The 26,832-nt window shown below is 43.1% G+C and overlaps 1 protein-coding gene across 1 annotated transcript in view; it reads left to right on the top strand.

Moving 5' to 3' along the window:
• The window catches only part of LOC134346195 (kelch-like protein 1), a 462,134-nt gene that overhangs the window by 313,532 nt on the left and 121,770 nt on the right, over positions 1 to 26,832 (top strand). The window contains exon 5 of the mRNA XM_063047509.1: positions 20,600 to 20,812. Within this exon, the coding sequence (XP_062903579.1) occupies positions 20,600 to 20,812 (213 nt within the window). The remainder of the gene's footprint in view (positions 1 to 20,599; positions 20,813 to 26,832) is intronic.

Below are 26,832 nucleotides of genomic sequence, written 5' to 3'. Positions count from 1 at the left end.
ATATACCCCAGGTTGCTGTGGGAAGTGAGAGAAGAGATCGCTGGAGCAGTAGCTATGATCTTTGAATCCTCTTTGACTGCAGGGGACGTGCCGTAGGATGGAAGAATGGCAAATGTAGTTCCTTTGTTTAGAAAAGGTAATAGGGAGAATCCTGGGAACTATAGACCAGTGAGTCTTACATCGGTGGTTTGCAAGCTATTGGAAAGAATTCTTAAAGATAGGATCTACAAGCATTTGGAGAAGGACAGTCTACTCAAGGATAGTCAACATGGCTTTGTGAGGGGAAGGTCATGCCTCATGAGCCTAATTGAGTTTTTTGAAGAGGTAACAAAAGAAATTGATGAGGGTAGGGCGATAGATGTGGTCTACATGGATTTTGCAAGGCATTTGACAAGGTCCCCCATGAGAGACTCATCCAGAGAGTCATGAGGCATGGGATCAGTGGAACCTTGGATGTTTGGATAAAAATTGGCTTACAGGAAGAAAGCAGAGGGTAGTAGTGAAAGGAAAGTATTCTGCTTGGAGGTCGGTGACTATTAGAGTGACTCAAGGATCTGTCCTGGGACTCTTGCGCTTTGTGATTTTTTATAAATGACCTAGATGAAGAGGGGGATGGATGGGTGAGTAAGTTTGCGGATGACATAAAGATTGGAGGAGTTGTGGATGGAACTGTAGGTTGTCGAAGGTTACAAGAGGATATAGACAGGATGCAGAGCTGGACAGAAAAGTGGCAGATGGAGTTCAATCCGGATAAGTGTGAGGCAATGCATTTTGGAAGGACAAACCAGAAGGCTGAGTACAGGGTTAATGGTCAGTTACTTAAGAGTGTGGATGAACAGTGGGACCTTGGGGTTCAAATCCATACATCCCTTAAGGTCGCTGCACAGGTTGATAGGATAGTTAAGAAGGCCTATGGGATGCTAGGCTTCATTAATAGGGGGATTGAGTTTAAGAGTAGAGAGGCCATGTTTCAACTCTACAAATCTCTGGTGAGACCACACTTAGAGTATTATGTTCAGTTCTGGTCACCTCATTATAGGAAGGATGTGGAAGAGCAATGGAGAGGGTGCAGAGGAGATTTACCAGGATGTTGCCTGGATTGGAAAACAAGTGTTATGAGGCAAGGTTAGCAGAGCTGGGACTTTTCTCTTTGGAGCGTAGAAGGATGAGAGGGGACTTGATAGAGGTCTACAAGATTATAAGAGGCATAGATAGGGTGAATAGCCAGTACCTGTTTTCCAGGGCACTAATAGCAAACACCAGAGGGCATATGTACAAAGTTAAGGGAGGGTAGTTTAGGGGAGACATCAGGGGTAAGTTTTTTTTACACAGAGGGTTGTAGGTGCCTGGAATGACTTGCCAGGGATGGTGATGAAGGCTACAACATTAGGGATATTTAAGAACCTCTTGGACAGGCACATGGATGAATGAAAAATAGAGGGTTATGGGGAAGTGTGGGTTTAGTACTTTTTTTTAAGGAATATATAGGTCGGCACAGCATCGAGGGCTGAAGGGCCTGTACTGTGCTGTAGTATTCTAGTGTCTGGTGTCATGCCTGGCCTTCAACTTTAATTATTTCTTCTGATTTTGAGAGTTAATCAGTAGGGATTCTCAGGAGACGGTCCATTTCTTTGTGCATTCACAGCAACAGTAACTTGGTGACTGTCACTCATTTTACCTACTTCATGGAAAGGGACAACTCTAATTCAATCAGAGTTTCAGTCATCTTTCGCAAGCTGGAGATTTTCATGTCCTGTATTCCAGGTGAGTTTTTAATGGACAACAGCCCATAATTTGCTGTGGAAGAGTTTTCAAAGTCTGCACCTGTGTAGGAATTGGCATCATCATCATCCTATCCAAAATCCATTGGTCAGCTGCACAAACAGCCTACATGGTCCAGGGAGATGCAACAGAAAGTCAGATAGTTGCATGCTTTGGCCTCCTGACACCTAGAAATACTCCAACACCAGGTTCTCCATCCAGGCCGGAGTCTGGCGAGCTTCTGGCTGTGTCAGTTTTACAAGTGCAAGACCCTTCATCAGAACTGGGAATGAGAGAACACAAGTCAGCTTTAAGTTACTTAGAAGGTTGGGTGGAACAAAAGAAAAATCTTTGATTAGGCGAGAGCAACTATCACATTTAGAAGCCCATCATGCTCCTTTGTCTGTGTTGTCAGTCCTTCAGCCCATCACACGCATGCCAACCTTCTTGCCATTTAAGCTAACCTGTTTGACTGCATCAGGACTGTATCTTTCCATGTTTTGCCTGTTTAGGTGACCTTATAATTGCCTCTTAGATCCTGATTCCACCACCTCTCCTGGCTGCAACCTTTGTTTGTATAAAACATTTGCATTTCAGATTCCCTTTGAGATGCCTACCTCTCACTTTAAACCGATGCTGTCTTGTTTTTTACAGCCCTGCCATGGGAGGAAGATTTGACTGTCTCCTCCTGCCCATGGCTTCCCTAGCCTTATGGAGTTCATTCAAGACACCCCCTCAGCCTCATTTTTCTCCAGGAAAACCGTGCTGCTAATAGCAGAGCTGTGGGACAGGTTATATTAATGGAGACAGGGAAATATTGAAACAAAAATCACAAACAGAGCACCAACAGAAATGGCCAATTTTGGTAGAGCCAGGAATAAAGGGTGCACTACCTAAAGTTGCCCCCAAGAAGAACACAACCTTGCCATTGGTTTAGAGGCTTACGTACCTCAATGACCCAGAGAGCAATGTTGGCTGAAGTCAGGGCTTTACTCCTTAACTCTTGGTAGTGTCACCCATGCCAAACAGGTCAAAGAGGCCAGACGAAGGGTGACCCACCAGGCCTCCACGTTCAGGAGTTCAGCTCAGGGCTAACAACCCTGACTGGTAAAATAACATTGTTACAGAAAGAACTATGAAGAATCCTTCACGACACATTCAAAATGCTAGAGGAACGCAGCAGACCAGGCGGCATCCATGGAATAAAGAAATAGTTGACATTTCGTGCCGATACCCTGCATCAGGACTGTGATGCAGAAGAATCCTTCTACATCTGAGCGCGATGGTATTCCTGAGTCTCCACCAGGGACTTGTGTAGCTCACAGTAATGAAAACCGAGAGGAAGCTACTGACATGATGAAGGAAGCCTTGAATACCCCCAGAGATGGAGGACCTTTCATTGCTGCCCTAAATGCCAGTGGCATAATGGGCAGTAAGTATCTGAAGTTGGAGAACTTGATATTGAGTAAAGAAGGCTGTAAAGTTGGAAGACAAGATGTTGTTCCTCAAACTGTAACAGTGCAGGATGTTACAGAGAGATAGAAGAGACAGGGAGATAGAGAGAGTATGAATAAGTAAGTAAATAAGTAAATAAATAATGGCTGGAATTCACAAATACAGTGTAACTCCTATAGACTGAATATATCCAACAAAATGATCACTCAATCTGTGTATGGCTTCCCCAGTGTAGAAGAGGCCTTGTTGGGAACACTGAATGCATTACACTAGACTGAAACTAAACCATGTTCATTTCCTATTTTTGATCTGTCTCCAAATCCATTTGGTGAGTAAGCTTCTGTATTTTTTTTTGTCTTTATTGGTCTCTGATTTTACTTACATGTATTGATGTTAAATGTATTAGGCAGGGTATTTTTACATGCAAATGATTCAAGCAGTTTTAATTTTAGGTTTATGGTTGTGTGATTATTTACCTTTTTCTCGTCTTGATAGAACATAGAACAGTACAGCAGAGGAACAGTCCACTCAGCCCACAAATGTTGTGCTGAACTGGCTAAAATGCAAATCAAAAACACCCAAACACTAACCCTTCCTGCCTACTCCATGTCCATATCCCTCCATCTTCTTTACATCCATGTGCCTGGCCAAAGGTCTCTTAAAAGCCTGTAATATATTTGCCTCTACCACCATACCAGAGAGTGCATTCTAGGCATCCATTACTCTGAGAAAAAAACAGTTACTCCCACATCCCCCTGAACCTACCCCCTCTCACCTTCAATACATGGCCTCTGGTATCTGACCTTCTGTTGCATCTCCCTGGGAAATGGATATTCTCTGTCCACTCTATCTATGCATTTCATAATCTTGTAAACTTCTGTCAGATCTTCCCTCAGCCTCTGTGGCTCTAGAGGAAACAACCCAAGTTTACCCAGCCTCTTGTGACAGCACATGCCTTCTAAACCAGGAAGCATCCTGGCAAAACTCTTCTGTACCCTCTCCAAAGCCTAAACACCATCATTATATTGAGATAATCGGAACTGTATGCAATACTCCAGATGTGACCTAAGCAGAGTTTCTTAAATTTGCAACCTAACTGACTTCTGAACTCAATGCCCCGAATAATAAAAGCAAGCATTCCATCAGCCTTTTGAACCACCTAATTGACCTGTGTTGCCACTTTTAAGGAGCTATGAACTTGGATTTCAAAATCTCTCTGCCAGCAACACTGGTAAGGAACTTGCCCTTAACAGTGCAATGTGTCCTTACATTTGCCCTATTGAGCTGAAAACTATAATCGTCTTTCAGCCACAACTCTGATGTGCTATATTCTTTGCCGGTCTTCTACATTATCCACAACTCCACCAAGCTTGGTATAATTTGCAAATTTACTAATCCATCCATCTACAGTTTTATCCAGGTCATTTATATATATCACAAACAGCAGAGGTCCCAGAACAGATCCCTGCAGAACTCCTCTAATTAGCGACCTCCAGCTCGAATACAGTCAATCACTACCATCTGTTTTCTATACACAAGCCAGTTCTGAAACCAAGCAGCCAATTTGTCGTGGACCTCATGCATCTTCTAGATTAGCCTCCCATGAGGGGCTTTGTCAAACGCCTTTTCTAAAATTCACATAGACACCATCCACTGCCCGACACTCATTGATCTCTCAAAAAACTCAGTCAAATTGGTAAGACATGTCCTGCCACCACAATGCCATGCTGGCTCCCCATATTAGGCCATGGGTTTCTAAATGCTCATCTATCCAATCCCTGAGCCCCACAACTGACGAGAGATTCACTGGTCTATAATTCATAGGTTTTTCTTGTTGTTCCCTTCAAAAATAAAGGTGCAAAATTAGCCACTCACCAGTCCTGTGGCTGGAGAGGACACAAAGATACTGGTCAAAGGCCCTGCAATCTCGCCTCTTGCTTCCTTTAATAACTTGGGGTCAATCCTATCAGGCTCTGGGGACTTATCCACCTTAATACTCATTAGGAGGCCCAACACTTCTTCCTCCTAGATCTCGAAATGCTGTAATGTATTTCTACACTCAGCACTGACTTCCTAGTCCTCCCATTCTTTTTCCTTGGTAAATACTGAAGCAAAGTACTCACTAAGTACCTCACTCACATTCTCTGCACCCGAGCACATGTTCCCCCCCTTTATCCTTGAGTGGTCCCATCCTATCCCTACTTATCCTCTTGTTCTTGATCTATGTATAGGATGTCTTGGGCTTCACCTTAATCCTACTCACCAAGGTCTTTTCATGGCCATTCCTGGCTTTTCTAATTCCATTCTTTAGTTCTTTTCTGGCATCTTTATACTCCACCTATGCTTCGTTTGATCCTGACTTCTGAAGCTTTACATACTTTTCCTGTTTCTTCTTGGCTAAATCCATCACTCCTCTGAACATTTAAGGTTCTCTTAACTTTCCATCCCCATCCTTCCTGCTAACAGGAACCCTCCTTTTCTGCACTCTGTGCAATTGATCTTTAAACACCTTCTATATGTCTGATGTAGATTTGCCAGAAAAAAAACAGGTTTTCCCAATTAATTCTTCTTAGTTCCTGCCTAATGCCCTCGAAATTTGCCCAACTCCAATTTCAAACTCTCCCACAAGGATCATACCTATTCTTATCTACAGCTATCCTGAACGTTAAGGGATTGTGGTCACTGTTCCCTAACTGCTCACCCACTGATTGGTCAGTCACCTGGCTAGGCTCATTACCCAACACCAAGTCAAGTACGGCCCCTGATATATGCATTCTGGTCCAATCCGTCCCTTATTGTCCTGGTGCTACCATTCCCAGGCCCCTGTAAAACTAATTTAAACTTTCCCAAGTAGCATCAGCAAACCTCACAGCCAGGATACTGGTTTCCTCCAGTTCATTTTCAACTTGTCCTTCTTGTACAGGTTATCCCTTTCCCAGAAAAGATTCCAATGATCCAAGAACTTAAAACCTGGTACCCTGCACCATCTCTGCAGTCTCTCATAAATCTGTGCTATCTATTCCTACCTGCACTAGCCCATGGCATAGGGAGTACTCTGGAGATTACGACCTTTGGGGTCCTCCTCTCCAGCCTCTTTCCTAACTTTATACATTATGGAATCAGGCCCTTCAGCCCCCTGTCCATGCCATCCAAGGAGCCTATCCAGTAGATTATCTGTTGCTCTGTATTGCAGTATCTGCAGTGACTCAGAAACTTGTATTAAGAAATTCACATTTCATCACCAAACTATTTTGAGATACAGGATAAAAATTCACTCTTACCAACTTATGTGAGAATGTATAATCATAAGACCATAATATGTAGGAGCAGAAGTAGGCCATTCGGCCCATTGAGCCTGCTCTGCCATTCAATCATGGGCTGATATAATTCTTCCAGTCATCCCCACTCCTCTGCCTTCTCCCCATATCTTTTGATGCCCTAGTTAATTAAGAACCTATCTATGTCTGCCTTAAATGCATCCAATGACTTGGTCTCCACAGCCGCATGTGGCAACTAATTCTAGAGATTTACTACCTTCTGACAAAAGTAATTTCTCTGTATCTCCGTGCTAAATGGACGTCCTTCAATCCTGAAGTCATGCCCTCTTGTCCTAGACTCCCCTACCATGGGAAATAACTTTGCCATAACTAATCTGTTCGGGCCTTTTAACATTTGGAATGTTTCAATGAGATCCACCCCTCGTTCTCCTGAACTCCAGGGAATACAGCTCAAGAGCTGCCAGACATTTCTCATACGGTAACCCTTTCATTCCTGGAATCGTTCTTGAGAATCTTCTCTGAACCCGCTCCAATGTCAGTATATCCTTTCTAAAATAAGGAGCCCAAAACTGTACACAACACTCCAAATGTGGTCTCATGAGTGCCTTATAGAGCCTCAACATCACATCCCGGATTTTATAGTCTATATCTCTAGAAATGAATGGCAACATTGCATTCGCCTTCTTCACCACTGACTTAACCTGGAGGTTAACCTTTAGGGTATCCTGCACAAGGAGTCCCAAGTCTCTTTGCATCTCTGCATTTTGACTTCTCTCCCCATCTAAATAATAGTCTGCCCGTTTATTTCTTCCACCAAAGTGCATGACCTTACACTTTCCAACATTGTATTTCATTTGCCACTTCTTTGCCCATTCCCTGAACTATCTAAGTCTCCCTGCAGACTCTGTTTCCTCAACGCTACCCACTCCTCCACCTATCTATGTATCATGGGCAAATTTAGCCACAATTCCATTAATACAGTAGTCCAAATCATTGACATACATTGTAAAAAGCAGCAGTCCTAACACCAACCCCTGTGGAACTCCACTGGTAACAGGCAGCCAGCCAGAATAGGATTTCTTTATTCCCACTCTGCGTTCTGTCGATCAGCCAGTGCTCCACCCGTGCTAGTAACTCCCCTGTAATTCCATGGACTTTTATCTTGCTAAGCAGCCTCATGTGCAGCACTTTGTCAAAGGCCTTCTAAAAATCCAAGTACACCACATCTACTGATTCTCCTTTGTCTATCCTGCTTGTTATTTCCTCAAAAAATTGCAGTAGGTTAGTCAGTCTGGATTTTCTTTTCAGGAAACCATGCTGGCTTTGGCCTATCTTGTCATATGCCTCCAGGTACTCCATAATCTCATCCCTAACAATTGAATCCAACAACTTCCCTACCACTGATGTCAGACTAACAGGTCTATAGTTTCCTTTCTGCTGCCTCCCACCCTTTTTCAATAGCGGAGTAACATTTGTAATTTTCCAGTCATCCGGTACAATGGCAGAATCTATCGATTCTTGAAAGATCATTGTTAATGCCTCCAGCTACTTCCTTCAGAACCCGAGAGTGCATTCCATCAGGTCCAGGAGATTTATCCACCCTCAGACCATTAAGCTTCCTAAGCACCTACTCAGTTGTAACTTTCACTGCACAAACTTCACTTCCCTGACACTCTTGAATGTCCACTATACTGCAGATGTCTTCCACTGTGAAGACTGATGCAAAATACACATTCAGTTCCTCTGACATCTCTGTGTCTCTCATTACAATATCTCCAGTGTCATTTTTTATTAGTCCTATAACTACCCTCAACTCTCTTTTACCCTTTATGTACTTAAAAAAGCTTTTAGTGTCTTCTATGATATTATTCGCCAGCTTCCTTTCATAATTCATCTTTTCCTTCCTAATGACCTTCGAAGTTTCCTTCTGCAAGTTTTTAAAAGCTTCCAACTTCTCTATCTTCCCACTAGCTTTGGCTTCCTTGTATGCCCTCTCTTTTGCTTTTACTTTGGCTCTGCCTTCACTTGTCAGCCACGGTAGTGTCCTTCTTCCATTCAAAAAATTCCTGTTTATTTGGAATCTATCTGTCTTGCACTTCCCTCATTTTTCACAGAAACTCCAGCCATTGCTGCTCTGCTGTTCTTCCTCCTAGAGTCTCTTTCCAATCTACTTTGGCCAGTTCTGCTCTAATGCCATTGTAATTTCCTTTATTCAGCTGAAATACCGACACACTGGAATTTAGTTTTTCCTTCTCAAATTTCAATGTATGCTCGATCATATTGTGCTCACTGTTTCCTGAGGGTTCCTTAACCTTAAGCTCTCTTATTACCTCCGGATCATTGCACTACACCCAATCCAGCTCAGCCAATCCCCTCGTGGGCTCAACAGCAAGCTGTTCTAAAAAGCCATCCTTTAGACATTCGACAAATTCTCTCTTGAGTCCAGTACTGGCCTAGTTTTCCCAATCCACTTTCATGTTAAAATCCCCAACGATTCTCATGACATTGCCCTTCTGACACACCTTTTCTATCTTCCGCTGTAATTTGTAATCCACATCCTTGCTGCTGTTTGGAGGCCTGTATACAACTGCCATTAGGGTCCTTTAACCTTTGCCATTTCTTAACTCAACCCACAGAATCTCTGTACCTTCTGATCCTATGTCATCCCTTTGTAATGATTTAATATTATTTCTTATACACAGGGCCACACCACCCCCTCTGCCTACAAACCTATCTTTCTGATACACCATATATCCTTGGGCGTTCAGCTCCCAATGGCAGCCATCCTTTAACCAAGTATCAGAGATGGCCTCAACATTTCAAGATCGTCCATTTTATTTCTTATGCTGTGTGCATTCAAACATAACACTTTCAGTCCAGTATCTGTTGCTTTCTGTTTTAACTGCCCTGTAAGTCATCCCACTGGCTGTGATTATCCTTCATCTCCTGCCTGTCTCCTTTCTATCATCTCTGTTGCATGGTATCTTTAATATATTTCTGTTTCCCCCTTCCTTAGCCCTATCACTCTGGTTCTCATCGCCCTGACAAATTAGTTTAGACCCTCCCTAACAGCTCTATTAAACCTGCCTGCTAGGATATTTGATCCTTTTGGGTCCTGCTGTAACCCATCCTTTCCGTACAGGTAATACCTCCCCCAGAAGAGGTCCCAGTGATCCAGGAACCTGAAGCCCTGCCCCCTACACCAGTCTCTCAGCCGTGCATTAATATGCCTGATCATGCTATTCGTGCGCTCGTTAGCACGTGGCCCAAGTAGTAATCCTGAGATTGCTACCCCGGAGGTCCTGCTTCTCAGCCTCATGCCCAACTCTCTGAATTCTCTCTTCAGCACCTTCTCCCTTTTTCTACCAATGTAATTGGTACCAACGTGTATCAAGGCTTCTGGCAGTTCACCCTCTCCCTTCAGAATACTCTGCACCCGAACCAAGACATCCCGTACCTTGGCATTTGGGAGGCAACGCACTATGTAGGTATATATCTATATGGACGCTGCCTTTCTGAGACACTGCTTCCTAAAGATGTCCTGGGTACTTTGTAGGCTAGTGCCAACACACTATGTAGGTATATATCTATCAGGCTGGCAGAACCTCCTGTCTGTTCTCCTCACTATGGAATCCCCTATGACTACCGCATTCCTCATCTTCTTCTCTCCCTCCTGCACCATGAAACCAAGCTCAGTGCCAGAGACCCGATCGCCGTGGTCATCTTCTGTCAGGTCACCCCCCCCCCCAACGGCATACAAAATGAGATAATGATTACTGAGGGGAATGGCCACGGGGCTGTATCATCAGCAAATTAATCCCATCATCCAAATCATTGACATACATCATAAAAAGCAGTGACCCTATGGAACTCCATTGGTAATTGGCAGCCAGCCAGAATAGGATCCCCTTACTCCCATTCTTTAAATGCAAAATGTGAAAGAAACAACCAATTTGTCATTTTTGTCATGGGTCCACATTATGCAGAATTCAGATGCACATTTTTTTTTTAGGAATACGCCACCTCTGTAAAACAGGGTGTGCTGTACTCTGTTTCAAAAGTTTGAATGCTTTGACAGTGGCCAGACAATGCGCTTCAATGAAATTGGATTCCAGAAGCTGAAGTGACCAGCGTCATATTGTATATTTAGTATAAGTTACCAACGTCTTCGCTGTCATAACCTCCACCCTGAATAACAGATTCACTGATTTTCTTAGCATTTGGTTTATCTGCAAATATAAAAGAATGACACTGAGTCCTTCATAACCTGAGCATGCCCCTGGCGTGACTCTCAGCCAATGCTGTGCATTTGAAGTACAGGGAAACAAGGCAAGCAGGTTGAACGCAGGTGGCAGTATGTCAATGTTGTGTCTGTACAGCATGCTACTCCTTCACTCCGGTTTACAGAAGGAAGATTACTGTCGGCATCACCCTGGAGAAAGCACGTTCAGGAGCAGTGAAAATAACAAGATTTTTATTTGTCTTGCACAATACATCAGGAACAAGAACTCATCAAACTGAGGTGAAGGAATGTTCCCAACAAAATTATGCATTCTGTGGCATAGCTGAAAATTTGGAGTCGGCAAATACAGGCAGAAAGGCAATCAAATTTGACAGCTGAGATACTGTTGAGTGGAGGAGGATGGGGGTGGAGAGGAATAAGTTGGAATGAGTTTTTATGTTTTGTAATGTATTATAGATGGTGCAGTTTCTTATTGATCCATTTCTTAGAGTTCTGCCTCTGTCAAGGAGATGAATCAATAGCACTGCACAAGTTTTGGAAGGACCATGTTGCTGTTCAGTTTTGCTGCGCTGTTCTGAATTAAAAAAAGGCTAATTTAATGCATTGGTAAAATGAATCAATGTTGCAAAGATGTTTGGGAAGCTGGGATATAACTTGCACTTTAGGTGCTGCAAGTTGGAAATATTAAAATATCCCAAGAGCAACAAACAATCTGCTGAAGTAACCCAGAGGGTTGAGTAGAATCTTTTGGGGTAAAGGCGAGGGTTAGGGTTAGGGTTAGATTTGTGAGTATGCGGGCAGTGGGCAAAATATCCCTCTAGTGTCTGTGGATCTTGTAGTGGAGATGCAGTATCACTTTACCCTGCCACTTTGTTTTTGGCCCACGTCATCATCATCTCGGTCCCCAACTTTCCTTTACTGGGGTCTTCCTCCTCTTCAACCTCCATTCTGGTGTTTAAGTTACAATAGCGGAGTTATTGCCTATGGATAGTGTTTTGGATTTGGGGTCTTTTTTATAGGGACTGTGTGCTGTGATCTGGGGTTTGTGCGGTAGCTAATTGAGGGGTGTTGTGGTGAGGGACATGCCCGGGGGTAGAGTTAGGTAATGGGGGTTGAGGATTCACGGCGAAGGGAGGTGGGATGGGGTGACAATTGGCATTGTGGGGGTGGGGGTGTCCCCTGCAGTAGGGGGGAGGGCTGAAGTAGTAGCCTAGCTGCTGGTGATATTGGGCGAGTTTGGCCCCTTGATGGGGTAAGGGCTTGGGTTTATGGGGGTGTGTAGCAGGGTTGGAGATGTTAGGTTTAGGGGTAGGGTAAAGAACTGTTATATAAACCCTTTAGTGTGGTGTGGTTTGGGTTATTTGGGGTGCTGTCCGGTTTAGTTGGGGTGCGCGGTCCATTGGAAATTAGGGTTAGGGTTAGGGTCAGGGCTGGGGTTAGGATGCGAGTATGCGGGCAGTGGGAATTTGGCCCCTTGCTGGGGTGAGGGTTTGGGTTTATGGGAGTGTGTAGCAGGGTTGGAGGTGTTAGGTTTAGTGGTAGGGCAAAGGATTATTATATAAGCCCTTCAGTGTGGTGTGGTTTGGGTTATTTGGGGTGCTGTCTGCTTTAGTTGGGGTGCCCGGTCCATTGGAAATTAGGGTTAGGGTTTAGTTGGGGAGTGTGGTCCTCCGGATGTTAAGATTAGGTTGGGGGGGTAGGGTTGAGGGGGGCCCGCTGGGCGGCGGGAGGTATAACTGGTGATGTGGGGTGAGTTTGCCCCTCTGGCAAGAAGAGGATCTGTGTTTATGGGGTGTGAAGATGTTAGGTTTCAGGGCAGTGTCATGTGCTGGGGATGTATTCTTCCCCATGGGGGAAGCTGGGAGGTTGGGGCAAGTGCTGTGTCTGGATTAAACCGGTCGTTACGCGTCTGTTCTTTCTAGTGGCTATCTCCTGTAGCGTTATAATTTCTAATTTTACTCCTCTCTACTTGGGAAATTAGGTTCTGTTCTGGGGCCTAATTGTTAGGCTCTATTTCCAAAGTAAGACAAACCTTTCCTAATTAATGGTCCCCTGTCTTAATTTGTTTCAGGGTGGGTGACCGAAGGAGATCTTCCCCTTCTTCCCTACTCTAGTTTTCTCAATTTTTTTAAAGTTACAGGGTGCAGTGTTGGCCCTTCGGTGAGTACATTTTATGTTGCTGGCCTGGTTTTTTAGGCCTTGTTTAGGCTGTTTGGGGAATGTGTCTGTAGTCTTTCAATCCATCTCCTCTCTGCTCTTTTTCTTTGGAGGTTTGACCAGGTTTCCAGGCCCAGGATTGCTAAGGAGTACATTCCATGCTCCAGGAAGTGCCTACTAACTGATCTGTTTTGGTTTCCTCTTGTGATATTACTGAGGTGTCCTGTGAGTCTGGTTCTCAGGCTGTTGCCTGTCTCCCCTATGTATATGATATGTTTACACTGGATTGCATATACTACATTCTTTTGTTCGCAAGTTATCCTTTGCTCTATCTCATCCCACTTTCCTGTAGCTCTGTTGTGTATGCTTTTTGAAATTCTGATGTATATGCACGCCCTGCAGTTTCCCATCTCGCAGTTTGGCGCTGTTCGTACTTTGGTACTGACTAGTATGTTTTTTAAGTTTCTACCCCTTTTGAAGGCTGAAACTATGGTGTATTGTCCCAGTGTCCCCCCTTCCTCCTTTAGATTTTCAAAGTGTGTTTTGACTGTCTTGTGGATATTCACTGCCATCCCACTGTATCCTGTTATCAAGGGTAGTTTCTGTGTTGTGTTGTCCCGCGGTCGGGGATTTGTGATACTTTTTAAAAAGTCAGATTTGATGTGTCTGAGCCTCCGTCTGCTGTAGCCCCTGTGTCTAAGTGCAGAGAAGAGGATAGTGGTGGCTTGGTGGAAGTCCTCTGCCCTGGTTCAAATGCGATGAAACCGGGTCAGCTGTCCTTTGACAATGCCTCAAAAGGTGTGTTTGGGATGGTGGCTCCCAGTGTGTAGGAGGATGTGTGTGTCTGTGGTTTTAAAGAATACTTTGGTGGCTAGTTTCTGGCTGCCATTTTCTGGTGCTAGTTTAAACACCGTAGTATCCAGGAAGTCAATTTTCTCCCTATCTGTTGCGGCCTTAACCTTAACGGATGGATGATGAGTGTTTAGGATTTGAATAAATTCCTCTAATTCTACCTCCGAGTGTGTCCAGTAGGGTTAGGGTTGGGTTAAGGTTAGGGTTAGGCTCTGTCCGCCAGAGAAAGCAGGATCTCCCAGTGGCCACACATTTTAATTCCACATCCCATTCCCATTCTGACATGTCTATCCACGGCCTCCTCTACTGTAAAGATGAAGCCACACTCAGGTTGGAGTAACAACACCTCATATTCCGTCTGGGTAGCCTCCAACCTGATGGCATGAACATCGACTTCTCTAACTTCCGTTAAGGCCCCACCTCCCCCTCATACCCCATTTGTTACTTATTTTTATACACACATTCTTTCTCTCACTCTCCTTTTTCTCCCTCTGTCCCTCTGAATATACCCCTTGCCCATCCTCTGGGTCCCCCCCCCTTGTCTTTCTTCCCAGACCTCCTGTCCCATGATCCTCTCGTATCCCTTTTGCCTATCACCTGTCCGGCTCTTGGCTCCATCCCTCCCCCTCCTGTCTTCTCCTATCATTTTGGATCTCCCCCTCCCCCTCCAACTTTCAAATCCCTTACTCACTCTTCCTTCAGTTAGTCCTGACGAAGGGTCTCGGCCTAAAACGTCGACTGCACCTCTTCCTACAGATGCTGCCTGGCCTGCTGCGTTCACCAGCAACTTTTATGTGTGTTGCTTGTTATTCTGGATAAGGTGTTGTGTAGTGAATCAGATTTGATTAGGGAGTTTTAGGTAAAGGAAACCTCAGAAGTGATCATAATATGATAGAATTCACACTGCAATTTGAGAGAGAGAAGCAAAAGTCAGATTTATCAGTATTACAGTGGACTAAGGGCAATTACAGAGGCATGAGAAAAGAGTTGGCTAAAGATGACTGGAAGAAGACATTTGCAGGGATGATGGCAGAGCAGCAATGGCTGGTATTTCTGGGAGCAATTCAGAAGGTCCAGGATAGATATATTCAAAATAAAAGATGATGCAACCATAGATGACAAAGAAAGTCAAAGCCAAATTAAAAAGGGGCATATACTAGGGGTGATTGATAAGTTCGTGGCCTAATGTAGATGGAGTCAATTTTAGAAAACCTAGCACATTTATTTTTCAACATTGTTCCCTCCTACATTTACACACTTAGTCCAGCGGTCGTGGAGCATACGGATCTTAGACCTCCAGAGAGTGTCCACAGCAGGGGTGATTGATAAGTTCGTGGCCGAAATAGAAGGAGATAAGTTATACAGCTCTTGTTACATGCACGTGCAGTTCAATGCTTTGAGTGATTATGCAGAAAGTTTGAAGTTAATAACTCATCTCCTTCTACCTTAGGCCACGAACTTATCAATAACCCCTGATGGGTTATTAACTTCAAACTTTCTGCATAATTACTCAAAGCGTTGAACTGCATGTGCATGTAATGAGAGCTGTATAACTCATCTCCTTCTACCTTAAGGCTGATTTATACTTGTGTGTACTAACTTACGCCATAGCCTACACAAGTGGGCTACGCCGTTGTGAGCATTTATACTTATGCGTTGGTGTGTCTGCATCGCTCTGGAATTCACTGCCAAAACGCTAGTTGGCGGTGGGGTTTCTAAGCTACTGTGTTGAGTTTCTTCGTGTTGAAACTCCACATGAAGAAACTCAAACTTCAAACAATGGCGACTGAAACTGAAGGAGGGTGAATTTTCTGTGCTTGTCCGGCCACTGAGAGACATGGACGAGGAAATGCATTTCAAATATTTTCGGATGTCGGCAGGTAGATCATCGTCTCCAACCATTTATTTTGCATCAGCGTATGCACACTATACTCAGAGATTGGCAATCACCATTCGAGTTTTAACTTCAGGTGGAAGTCAACAGGCTGTAGCAGCTAGCTACAAACTGGAGTCAAGCGCAGGGTCCTCCATAATTTCGGAAGTCTATAAAGCTTTATGGAAAGCATTGCAGCCAGAGTTCCTTCCCTGCCCTTCAGTTGCCCAATGGGAAGCTACTGCAGTGTAGGAGGAAATGTGATGCTACCAAGCGGACCAATCACAGTTGTTGCGACCTCCATTGCCGCGATGCAGTTACATTTTTGTGGAGGTGCGCCTCAGGCTATGGCATAGGGTACGCGGCTATCCCGTACCTACGGCGTAGATTTGACGCAGAAGTATAAATTGGCCTTTAGGCCACAAACTTATCAATCGCTTCTGCTGTGGACACTTTCTGGAGGTCCAAGATCCGTATGCTAAGTGTGTACATGTAGGAGGGGACTATGTTGAACAATAAATGTGCTAGGTTTTCTAAAATTGACTCCTCCTACCTTAGGCCATGAACTTATCAATCACCCCTTGTAAGTAAGAACTGGAATTTGATTGTAAACAAGGTGGGAGAGCAGAAACCTGACTGGATGAGGACTAACCAATCAGGAAGGATCACCCCTTGTAATAAAGGAAAAAAATTGAGAGAGTTAGAGGAAAGTGAAACTTTTAAAAACCAATAGAAAACAACAAAAAATCCTTAAGGGAGGAAAAGATGAAATATGAAGGTAAATTAGCCAATAACATCAAAAAGGATACTAAAAATTTCTTGAGATATATAAAGAGTAAATGAGGGACACGAGTATCAGATAACTGGAAAATGACACTGGAGAGGTATTAATGGGGGACAAGGATTTGGCAGACAAACTAAGTATTTTGCTTCAGTCTTCACCAAGGAAGACACTAACAGTATGCCAGAAACACGAGTGTGTCAGGGGGCAGAAGTGAGTTCAGTTCCTATTACCTGGGATAAGGTGCCTGGGAAACTCAGAGTCTGAAGGTAGATCAATCATCTGGATCGGATAGACTACATCCTACGGTTCTGAAAGAGGTGGCTGAAGAGATTGTGGAGGCATTAGTAACGATCTTTGAAGAATCACTTGATCCTGAGACAATTCTAGAGGACTGGAGAATTGCAAATGTCACTCCACTCTTCAAGAAGGGAGTGAGGCAGAAGAAACAAAATTATAGACCAGTTAACCTGGCCTTAATTGTTGGGAAAATGTTGAAGTCATTTGTTCCGGATATGGCTTTGGGATACATGGAAGTACATGATAAAATAGGTCAAAGTTCACATGGTTTCCATAAGGGAAAATCTTACCTGAAAAATCTGTTGGAATACTTTGAGGAAATAGCAAGTAGGATACACCTGTAAAAGTTGTGTACTTGGATTTTAAGAATGCCATTGAGAGGGTGGGGGGGGGGAACGTCAACTCAGATCCTGAGAGGCCTGCATCAGGCATTTTCATGCCTTACATGGTGCAGATTGGAAGTCTGTGTGGGGCGCCACTCCTCACACAGACACTAGAGCAATGTGTGGTTAAGTGTCTTGCTGAAGGACACAGACACGCTGCCACAGCTGAGGCTTGAACTAGCAACCTTCAGATCACTAGACGAATGCCTTAACCACTTGGCCACTTGTCATTGAGAGGGTGCTTAACAAGATAAAAGCCCATAGTATTATTACTAGCATGGACAATGCATCGACAAAGAGTGGGAGTTATGGGTACCTTTTCTGATTGGCTGATGGTGACTAGTGGTGTTCCGCAGGGGCCGGAGTTGAGACCGTATCTTTTTACATTACCAATGATGGAATTGATAGCTTTGTAGCCAAGTTTGCAGACAATAGCAAGATAGGTGAGGGGCAATTAGTGTTGAGGAAACAGGGAGAAAGATCAAAGATCCAAGCCGTAAAGGGACTAGGGAGTCCTCATGCACGATTCCCTAAAGGTTAATTTTCAGGTTGAGTTGGTGGTGAGGAAGACAAATGCAACTTCAGCATTCATTTCAATAGGACTAGAATATAAAAGCAAGGATGTAGTGTTGAGGCTTTAAAGGTATTGATGAGGCCTCATGATGTATTGTGAGCAGTTTAGTGCCCATTATTTAAGAAAGGATGTGCTGTTGTTGGAGAGAGTTCAGAGGAGCTTCACGAGAAAATTCTGGCAATGAAAGGGTTATCATCTGAGGAGTGATTGATGACTCTGGGCCTGTATTTGCCTGAATTTAGAAGAATGAGAGGGGATCTTATTGAAAACTATTGAATGATGAAAGGCCTAGATAGAGTGGATATGGAAAGGATATTTCCTATGGCGAAGGAGTTTAGGGCAAGAGGGCAGAGACTCAAAACAGAGGGATGTCCACTTAGAATGGAGATGAGACAGAATTCCTTGAACTAGGTTTTGGTGTACCTGTGGAATTTGTTGCCACAGATGACTGTGGAGGCCAAGTCATTAGGCATACTTAAGGCACAGGTTGATAGGTTCTTGCTTAGTAAGGGTGTGAAAGGTTACGAGGAGAAGGGAGGAGAATGGGATTGAGAGGAAAATGGATCAACCATGTTGAAATGACCTAATTCTGCCCTTATGGCCTAACCAACCTTGCATTTTTTGAGGAAATTACCAGGAAAGTTGATGAAGTCAAGACAGTGGATGTTGTCTACATGGACTTTAATAAAGGTTTTAACAGGGTCCTGCCTGAGAGGTTGGTCAAGAATGTTCAGTCAAGATAAGGTAGTAAATTGGATTAGACATTGGCTTTGCAGGAGAAGCCAGAGAGTAGTAGTGGGTCGTGGAGGCCTGTGACAAGTGTAGTGCTACAGGGAATGGTGCTGGGTCCATAGTGGTTTGCCATCTATATTATTGATCTGGATGATATTGTGGTAAACTAGATCAGCAAATTTGTGGATGATTATGGGTGTAGTGGAGAGCGAAGGTTACCAAGCTTGCTGCAGGAACTAGACCAACTGAAAAAATGGGCTGAAAATTAGCAGATGTAATTTAATAAAAACAAGTGTGAGGTTTTGCATTTAGGTAGGACCAACCAAGTTAGATCTTACACAGTGAATGGTAGGGCACTGAAGTGTTTGGTAGAACAAAAGGACCTGGAAATTCAGGTACATAATTCATTGAAATTGGCATCACAAATGGATAGGGTCAAAAAGAAAGAATTTGGCACATTGGCCTATATAAATCAATGCATTAGGTTCAGGAGATGGGATGTTATGTTGAAGTTACACAAGATGTTGGTGAGGCCTAAATTAGAGTATTGCATGTAGATTGGTCACTTATGTAGAGGAACGTATAGAGAGAGTTTGCAAAAATGTTGGACGGCAGATTGAGTTATAGGAAAAGGTTGAGTATGATAGGACTTTAATCAGAATCAAAATCAGGTTTAATATCACTGACATATGTCATGAAATTTGTTGCTTTTCTGGCAGCAGTGTAGTGCAATACATAATAATAGAGAAACATTAAGTATACAGTTTTACTATCCATATATACCTGTGTGTGTGTATGTGTATATATATATATATATGTGTGTGTGTGTGTGTGTGTATGTATAATAACACACACACACACACACACACACACACGTATATATTAAATTAAAGTAGTTGAAAAATAGAAATTTCAAGAAGTGAGGTATTGCTCATGGGTTCAATGTCCATTCAGAAATCGGATGGCAGAGGGGAAGAAGCTGTTTCTGAATCACTGAGTGTCTGCCTTCAGACTTCTGTACCTCCTTCCTGATAGTAACAATCAGAACAGGGTATGACCTGGGTGATGGGGGCCCTTAATGATGGATGCCACCTTTTCAAGCCATCGCTTCTTGAAGATGTCTTGGATACTACAAAGGCTAGTGCTCATGATTGAGCTGACTAAGTATACAAACCTCTGCAGCTTATTTTGATCCTGTGCAGTAGATCTCCATACTGCAGCCAGTTAGATTACTCTCCATGGTACATCTGTAGAAGTTTGCAAGTGTCTTTGGTGACATGCCAAATCACCTCAAACTCCTAATGAACTATAGCCATTGTTGTGCCTTCTTTATAGCTGTATTGATATATTGGGTCCTGGATAGATCCTCAAATATATTGACACCTAGGAACTTGAATTTGATCATTCTTTCCACTTCTGATCCCTCTATGAAGATTAGCATGTGTCCTCTCATCTTACCTATTCTGAAGTCCACAGTTGGTTCTTTGGTCTTATTGACATTGAGTGCAAGTTTGTTGCTGTGGTTCCACTCAACTAGCTGATATATCTCGCTCCTGTACATCCTCTCATCACCCTCTGAAATTCTGCCAACAATCTGAGGGGTGTAGATATGGTAAATGCAAGTAGGCTTTTTCCATTCAATTTGGGTGAGATAAGAACTATTGGTCATGGGTTAAGGGTGAAAGATGAAAAGTTCAAGGGAAACATGAGGGGGAACTTGATCACTCAGAGGGTGGTGAGAGTGTGGAATGGGCTGCCAGCGCAAGTGGTGGATGTAGTTTGATTTCGTCATCTAAGAGAAATTTGGATAGGTACATGGATGAGAGGGGTATGGACCAGGTGCAGATCGATGGGACTAGGTTGATTCTTTTCCTCCAGCCTCAGATTTCTGAATGGCCCATGAATGCATGAACACTGCCTCACTACTCCTCTTTTTCACTATTTACTTATTTTTTGTAACTCATTGTAATTTTGATGTATTTTACTGTACTGTTCCTGTAAAACAAGAAATTTCAGAACATATGTCAGTAATAGTAAACTTCTCGATTCTGAATAAAATTCCATATGAAGTCTTAAAATTACTTCAGTATCAGTGGATACAATGCTAAAAAGGCTAGTCTTTATAAATTTGGGACCACGTGTGTATTAAAACGCTCCATGAAGGCTAAAGATTGATTTCTGAAAAGAGTTGTTTCTGTGGTTTTTTACAGGAGCACATTATGGAAGTGATCAGAAATCAGGAATTTCTGCTGCTGCCTACGGATGACATTCTTAAACTTCTAGTAAGTGACGACGTGAATGTTCCTGACGAAGAGACAATATTCCATGCCCTGATGATGTGGGTGAAATACGATGTGCAAAGGAGATGTCGAGATTTGGCAACACTGCTGGCATACATCAGGTTGCCATTGCTCCCACCTCAGGTATGTTTAACTGCTCTGTTCCTTGTTGGTGCTTCTCCCTCTCATCTGCTCAATCCTACAGCACTGAAATGTGTTACTTTCCATTCCCTTATAGTATATATTGCTGAGCTATTTTGCATGCCTACATACAACAAATAGTTATTCTCACACCTCCCCTGGCACTATCCCCATCTTTCCATCACACCTCACTCACCTGTGATTCTCCTTCCTTTATTTTATTGTAGATCTCCCAATTCATTTAGAGCCATTCCAAATACTAGTGTAGTCTTTGAACTCAATAATTTCCAATCAGAACAGTCAAATTGCATAGAGTTAGTAACGGGGAACAAAGAAATGGTGGTTGAATTCAATAATTTTGTGCCATTCTTCACTGTGGAAGACACCAGCAGTATGCAAGAAATTTGAGAGTGTCAGGATGAGAAGGGAGTAGCTGTCATTACTAAGGAAAAGGTGCCAGGCAGGCTGAAAAGTCTGAAGGTACACAAGTCACCTGGATCGGACTACATCCCAGCATTCTGAACGAGGTAGCTGAAGAGATGTGGAGGCATTAATAATGATTTTTCAAGAATCATTAGTTTGTGGGAGGTTCCAAAGGACTAATTGCAAATGTCACTCCACTCTTTCAGAAGGGAGAGAAGTGGAAAAAAATAACAGAATGATAGGCCTATTAGCCTGACTTCAGTGGTTGGGAAGATGTTGGAGTTGATTGTTAAGGATATGGTTTCATGGTACTTGGAGGCACAAGATAAAATAGGCCAAAGTCAACATAGTTTCCTTCAGGGAAGATCTTTCATAACAAATCTGTTGGAATTCCTTGAGGAAATAATAGGCAGGATAGACAAAGGAGTATAGGTAGATGTTATGTACATGGATTTTCAGAAGGCTTTTGACAAGGTGTCAAACAAGAGGCTGATAAAAAAGATAAAAACCCATGGTTATACAGGAAGAATGGGGGCACAAATAAATGATTGGTTGATTGGCAGGAAGTAAAGAATGAGAAGAAAAGTGGCCTTTTCTGGTTGGCGGCGATGACTAGTGGTGTTCTGCAGGGCTTGTTGTTGAGACCACTTCTCTTCATGTTATATATCAATGGTTTGGATGATGTAATTGATGGTTTTGTGATCAAATTTACAGATGATACAAAGATAGGTGGAGGGGCATATTGTATTGAGGAAGCAGTGAATCTGCAGAAGGACTTGGACAGATTAGGAGAATGAGTAATGAAGGAATTTGGGCGTCCTCGTGCAGGATTCAGTCAGTGGTAAGGAAGGCAAGTGAAATGTTGGCATTCATCTTGAGAGGACTACAATATAAGAGCAAAGATGTAATGCTGAGGCTATTTAAGGCATTGATCAGACTGCACTTGGACTATTGCGAGCGAATTTGGGTCCCTTATCTAAGAAAGGATGTGCTGGCATTGGAAGCGGTCAGCAGGAGGTTTACAAGAATGATCCTAGGACTTGATTGTGGACTTCAGGATGGGGAAGTTGAGAGAACTCACACAAGTCCTCATCAAGGGATCAGCAGTGGAAAGGGTGAACAGTTTTATCTTCCTGGCCCTGTTCTCACTGCTACCATTCAGGAGGAACTATTGGAATCTGAAGACACACACTCTTCATTTCAGGAACAGCTTCTTCCCCTCTGTCATCAGCTTTCTGAATGGACAATGAGCCCATGAACCCTACCTCACTATTTTATTTTTTTTCTCCTCTCTTTTTGCACTCCTTATGTAATTTATATGGACATGGAAAGGAAGTTTCTCATAATAGGGTTTCTAGGACCAAAGGGCACAAGCAATTGGAGAGGAAACAGGTTTAGTGTTTTTGGGAAACTGAGATACAAGGAGTGAGTGCATAGGCGGTAAGATCAGGACCCTTGAGGTGGTATTTTGTATATGCTAATATCAGTGCATGATTATTCCTGCTATTATTGTTGATAATTAATGGTGCTAAGTCTGGTGTTACAGAAAATGTTGAACAATGTATTTAGGAGCTGGTACAGTCAAGATAACAGGATGTGGAATTTATTTAAAGAAATGGTTTATAAGATTATCTAGATTGGGTGCTAAATTACTATTAGAATTTTTAAGACAAGAGCATTAAAGAAATGTGCACACTATTTAAATCTCTATGAATATGCCTCTGTAAACACTTAATTAATTGCATAATTTTATGAATGTCAATGATCGGCTGCTGATATAGTTCAATATATGTAGGCTATTAACACTTTTCTTCTTCTTGTTTCTTTTTTAAAAAAAACTTTTGTGGTCTATATGAATATGACTTTACCTTGAAGTGTGTTATGTCACATAAGATGTGACTTCTGATATGTAGATGAGGCACGCACTGCAATTAATTGAACGTGTCTACCATTGGTAACGGATGTTACCTGTCTTAGTGAACAACAGTGTGAAGGAGACTATAGACATTATTATTTCCTAGCTATCAACTTGCCACGATAGGCCAATCCTACCACTGTGCTGCTGCTGCAAAACTACAGATTTCATATTCTATTAGTGAGGGATAATAGATCTGATTCTCTCTAATCTAAGGATGGGCAATAAATACTGCTTTGCTCATGATGTCCAAAGTCTAAAAATGAATACACAAGCTAAAAGAAAAAAAATCTATTAAAGCTATGTTTTACCTATTCAAGAAAGAGATAGTTTAGTTTAGCAAGTTGCATCTTGTAGATTGTCTTTTTTTTTTCAAAATTTTAACGAGCTTTTAACATCAGTGGACCAGATTACCGAATTGTTGCTGAACCTTTCTGGAATATATTGGCAGTTACAGAGATGGAAATGGCATGTGATTCAGATGCCTTTGATTAGAGTGTGAAAAGGAAGCAATGATGATGTCTTGAGAGAGCTATGCTCGCTCCATCAGTAATTTCATTGACTTGTTTGATCTTGCTCTATGGTCCCAAGGTATGCGTTCCAAACCAAATACAATATTGGATCTGAGCATACTAAAAAAACAGGTGACCATTTGATTAGGTCAAGCTGTTCTGTCTATAAACATATGTATCTTTGTCAAGTCCGGAAATTATTATAGACACAATATGAAATGGTTAACTAAGCATGTCAAAGTGTAATTAACTGTGCATATCAGCCTGACACATTCATCTTTTATTTGCTTCAGTCCAACACATGCTGTGACCAATATTCTGTGGAGCAATATGGATTAATTGTCAAGATCAGCATCCTTGAAAAAATGCTAGGAAGCATTTGCAACCCAGAAATGAGGATAGCAATAAACTGCCATAAAAATATGATGTTAGAATGAAAACTTGTAGTAAAATCACAGAAAATCATGAAACAAAACGGAAGAGAACATTCATCCCACATGGTAATACTGACTGAGGAGTGTCAAAACGAATCCCACTTTATAGACCAATATCTCCAATCCCTCCCTGTTGTTTATTTTTCTACATTTGCTTATCCAGCTATGTTTTGAATACGGTGATGTTCAGCATGCGGCCGGTCTCCAGACAGTGAGTTCCAGTGCCCATCACTTTTGTTCTTTCCCTCAAATTCCCTCTGATTTCCAATCTATTAACTTAAATCTCAGTTCCATCCTAATTTGAGATGATTTTTTTTCTCTCTCTATCTGTCCAATCATTCTTAATTATAAGTACTTTAGTTTCCCTTCAGAACTCTGAAACCAATCTCATTCTGGATAAACTTACTGAATCAAACCAGGACCGTCCCTGTGCCACCCTTTACAAAGCAAACTTTTGACAACAATTCATGACCCAGCACTGTTAAAAGTTGGCTGAATGCCTGTGTCAAGGACAGCAGAAGCTATAGGGATTGACTATAGCAGAGTAGGAGTATATTTTATTGATGTTAGTTTCATGTTACAGAAACTGCGGATAGTAGGGGTGTCATCACTCATATTGTGGCCACGATTTATTGCTAATTACACAATTCTAAAGGTGGTTTTCCTGGTTATTACCACGTTAATATCCATGAAATCCCACTGAATGTACAATGTATTTTCCACATCACAACATACACACACTAGATGAACCAGTGCCTCAAAGTTCCAGCAGCCAGAGCTCATCCCAGACCAGTAATGTCTGTGTGGAGTTTGCACGTTCTCCCTGTGTCTTCCTGGATTTCTCAGCTACCCTTGTTACTTCCCATATACCAAAAAAAAGTGCAGGCTGGTAATAACAATTGGCCTCTATAAATTACCCTTAGTTGTGAGGAGTAAAATATGACGAAAATTAATGGGAATGTGGGGAGAATAAAATGTTGGATGCATGTTTGATGGGCAGCAGGAAATTGATGGACCAAAGAGCTTATTTCTGTGCTATATGACAACACAATTTCAAAATTTGGCTGCAGAGGTAATGAATATCATTGGGTCTCAGGATTTAATGTAAGACATTTATTAGAGAAATGACAGTTTTCTTTGCACAGAAGGTGATCAGTTTTAGAGAAATCTCTTCCTTAGAAGGTAGTGGATGCCAAATGGCTATGAAAATCTAAGTGTCATAAAGGGTGGGCGTTGATGGTGGACCTAAATGCAAAGCACAGACACTGAAGTACTAGGAACAGGACTTGACTAGAGAGCTGGGACAAGAACACAGACTAGGGCTAGGACATTGGCTAGGCAAGTGAGACCGGGACAAGGAACTGGGAACTAAGAGCCTGGGCTAGGACTCTGAGCCAGAGACTGGAGAAGGACCCAAAGCCTGGGTCTTGAGTCGGGCCCAGACCCCGGAACTAGGCGAGGACATGACGTGGCCACAGGACCGGACATGGCTTGGGTTCTTCGAGGTGAAGACATGACGAGGCTTGGGTTCTTTGAGCCAAGGATATGACGAGGCTTGGGTTAGGACTGGACGAGGACCCAGAACCTGGGTCTTGACTCAGGCTCGGACTTCGGAACTAGGCGAAGACATGACATGGTCTTGGAAGACAAGACTAGGCGAGGCCACAGGACAGAACGAGAGACTCCAGCACAGGACGAGAACACGAAGCCTTGACTTGGTACTCAGGAACAGCTGAGCCTTGGACTTGAGACAACAGGATCCTCGGAACCTTGGACTTGGGATGATAGGAACCTCGGAACACAAAGTCTTGGACTTGGGGAGGATTGGAAAACAGAACCTTGGTCTAGAGCGCGGGAACACAGAGACTGGGACTTGAGAGACAGGAACACAGAGCCGGGACCCCTCCTTGGGGAACAGGACCTGGGGCCAGGGCTTTACACAGAATGCTGAACACGACGAGATGGTTTTCAACACTAGGTAGCGGCAAATGGCCAGACCCACCAAGTGAATGCGTGGACCCAGAGATGGTACCCAACACTAGGTAGCGGCAAATGGCCAGACCTACCTAGCGAAGGCATGGACACAGAGACAGTTCCAACTCAACAATAGACAGTTCTTTTTCTTGACACAGCAAGGCTCCGGTCTCGCTCCGGTGGTTGAACTTGACAAGGTCGCAGGCAAAAGCTTCAGACACAGGTTGCAGGCAAAGGCTTCAGAAGGAAGGGGAAAGGAAGGGGTCAGTCCAGCCTCAGGGTAATGTCAAAGATGGCCTGGCTTACCCAACAGAGGCAAGGACAGGAAGGTACAGATCCAACCACAGGGTAATGGCAAAGACAGCCTGACTTACCCCACAGAGGTGAGGACGGGATACTGACAAGACAAACCAGCAACCAAACTTGAACCCAGGGCCACTTTTATTCCCAGCCCCAATACGAGCATCAGGTGCTTATGATCAAGCCCAACTGAAAGAAGGGACAGCCAGAAGACCTGGAGTCCGGAGTCCACGGACCAGAGCGTGAACCAGAACGCAGACTTCACGGGCTGGACCATGACACTAAGAAGGAAATAGAGACAGATTTCTGGACACCAAACACATCCAGGAATATGTTTTTTTTTTAAATAGAAGGTAAACTATGATTCTGTTGAGAAACAGAGCAGGCTGAAGAGACTGAATCTAGGATCTTAATCTGAAACGTTGACCCTGCCTTTTCCTCCCACAGATGCTGCTCGACTCACTG

The sequence above is a fragment of the Mobula hypostoma genome, chromosome 5 (assembly GCF_963921235.1).
Source record: "Mobula hypostoma chromosome 5, sMobHyp1.1, whole genome shotgun sequence".
Classification (NCBI taxonomy): Eukaryota; Metazoa; Chordata; class Chondrichthyes; order Myliobatiformes; family Myliobatidae; genus Mobula; species Mobula hypostoma.
This window is presented reverse-complemented; position numbering and strand designations above follow the sequence as displayed.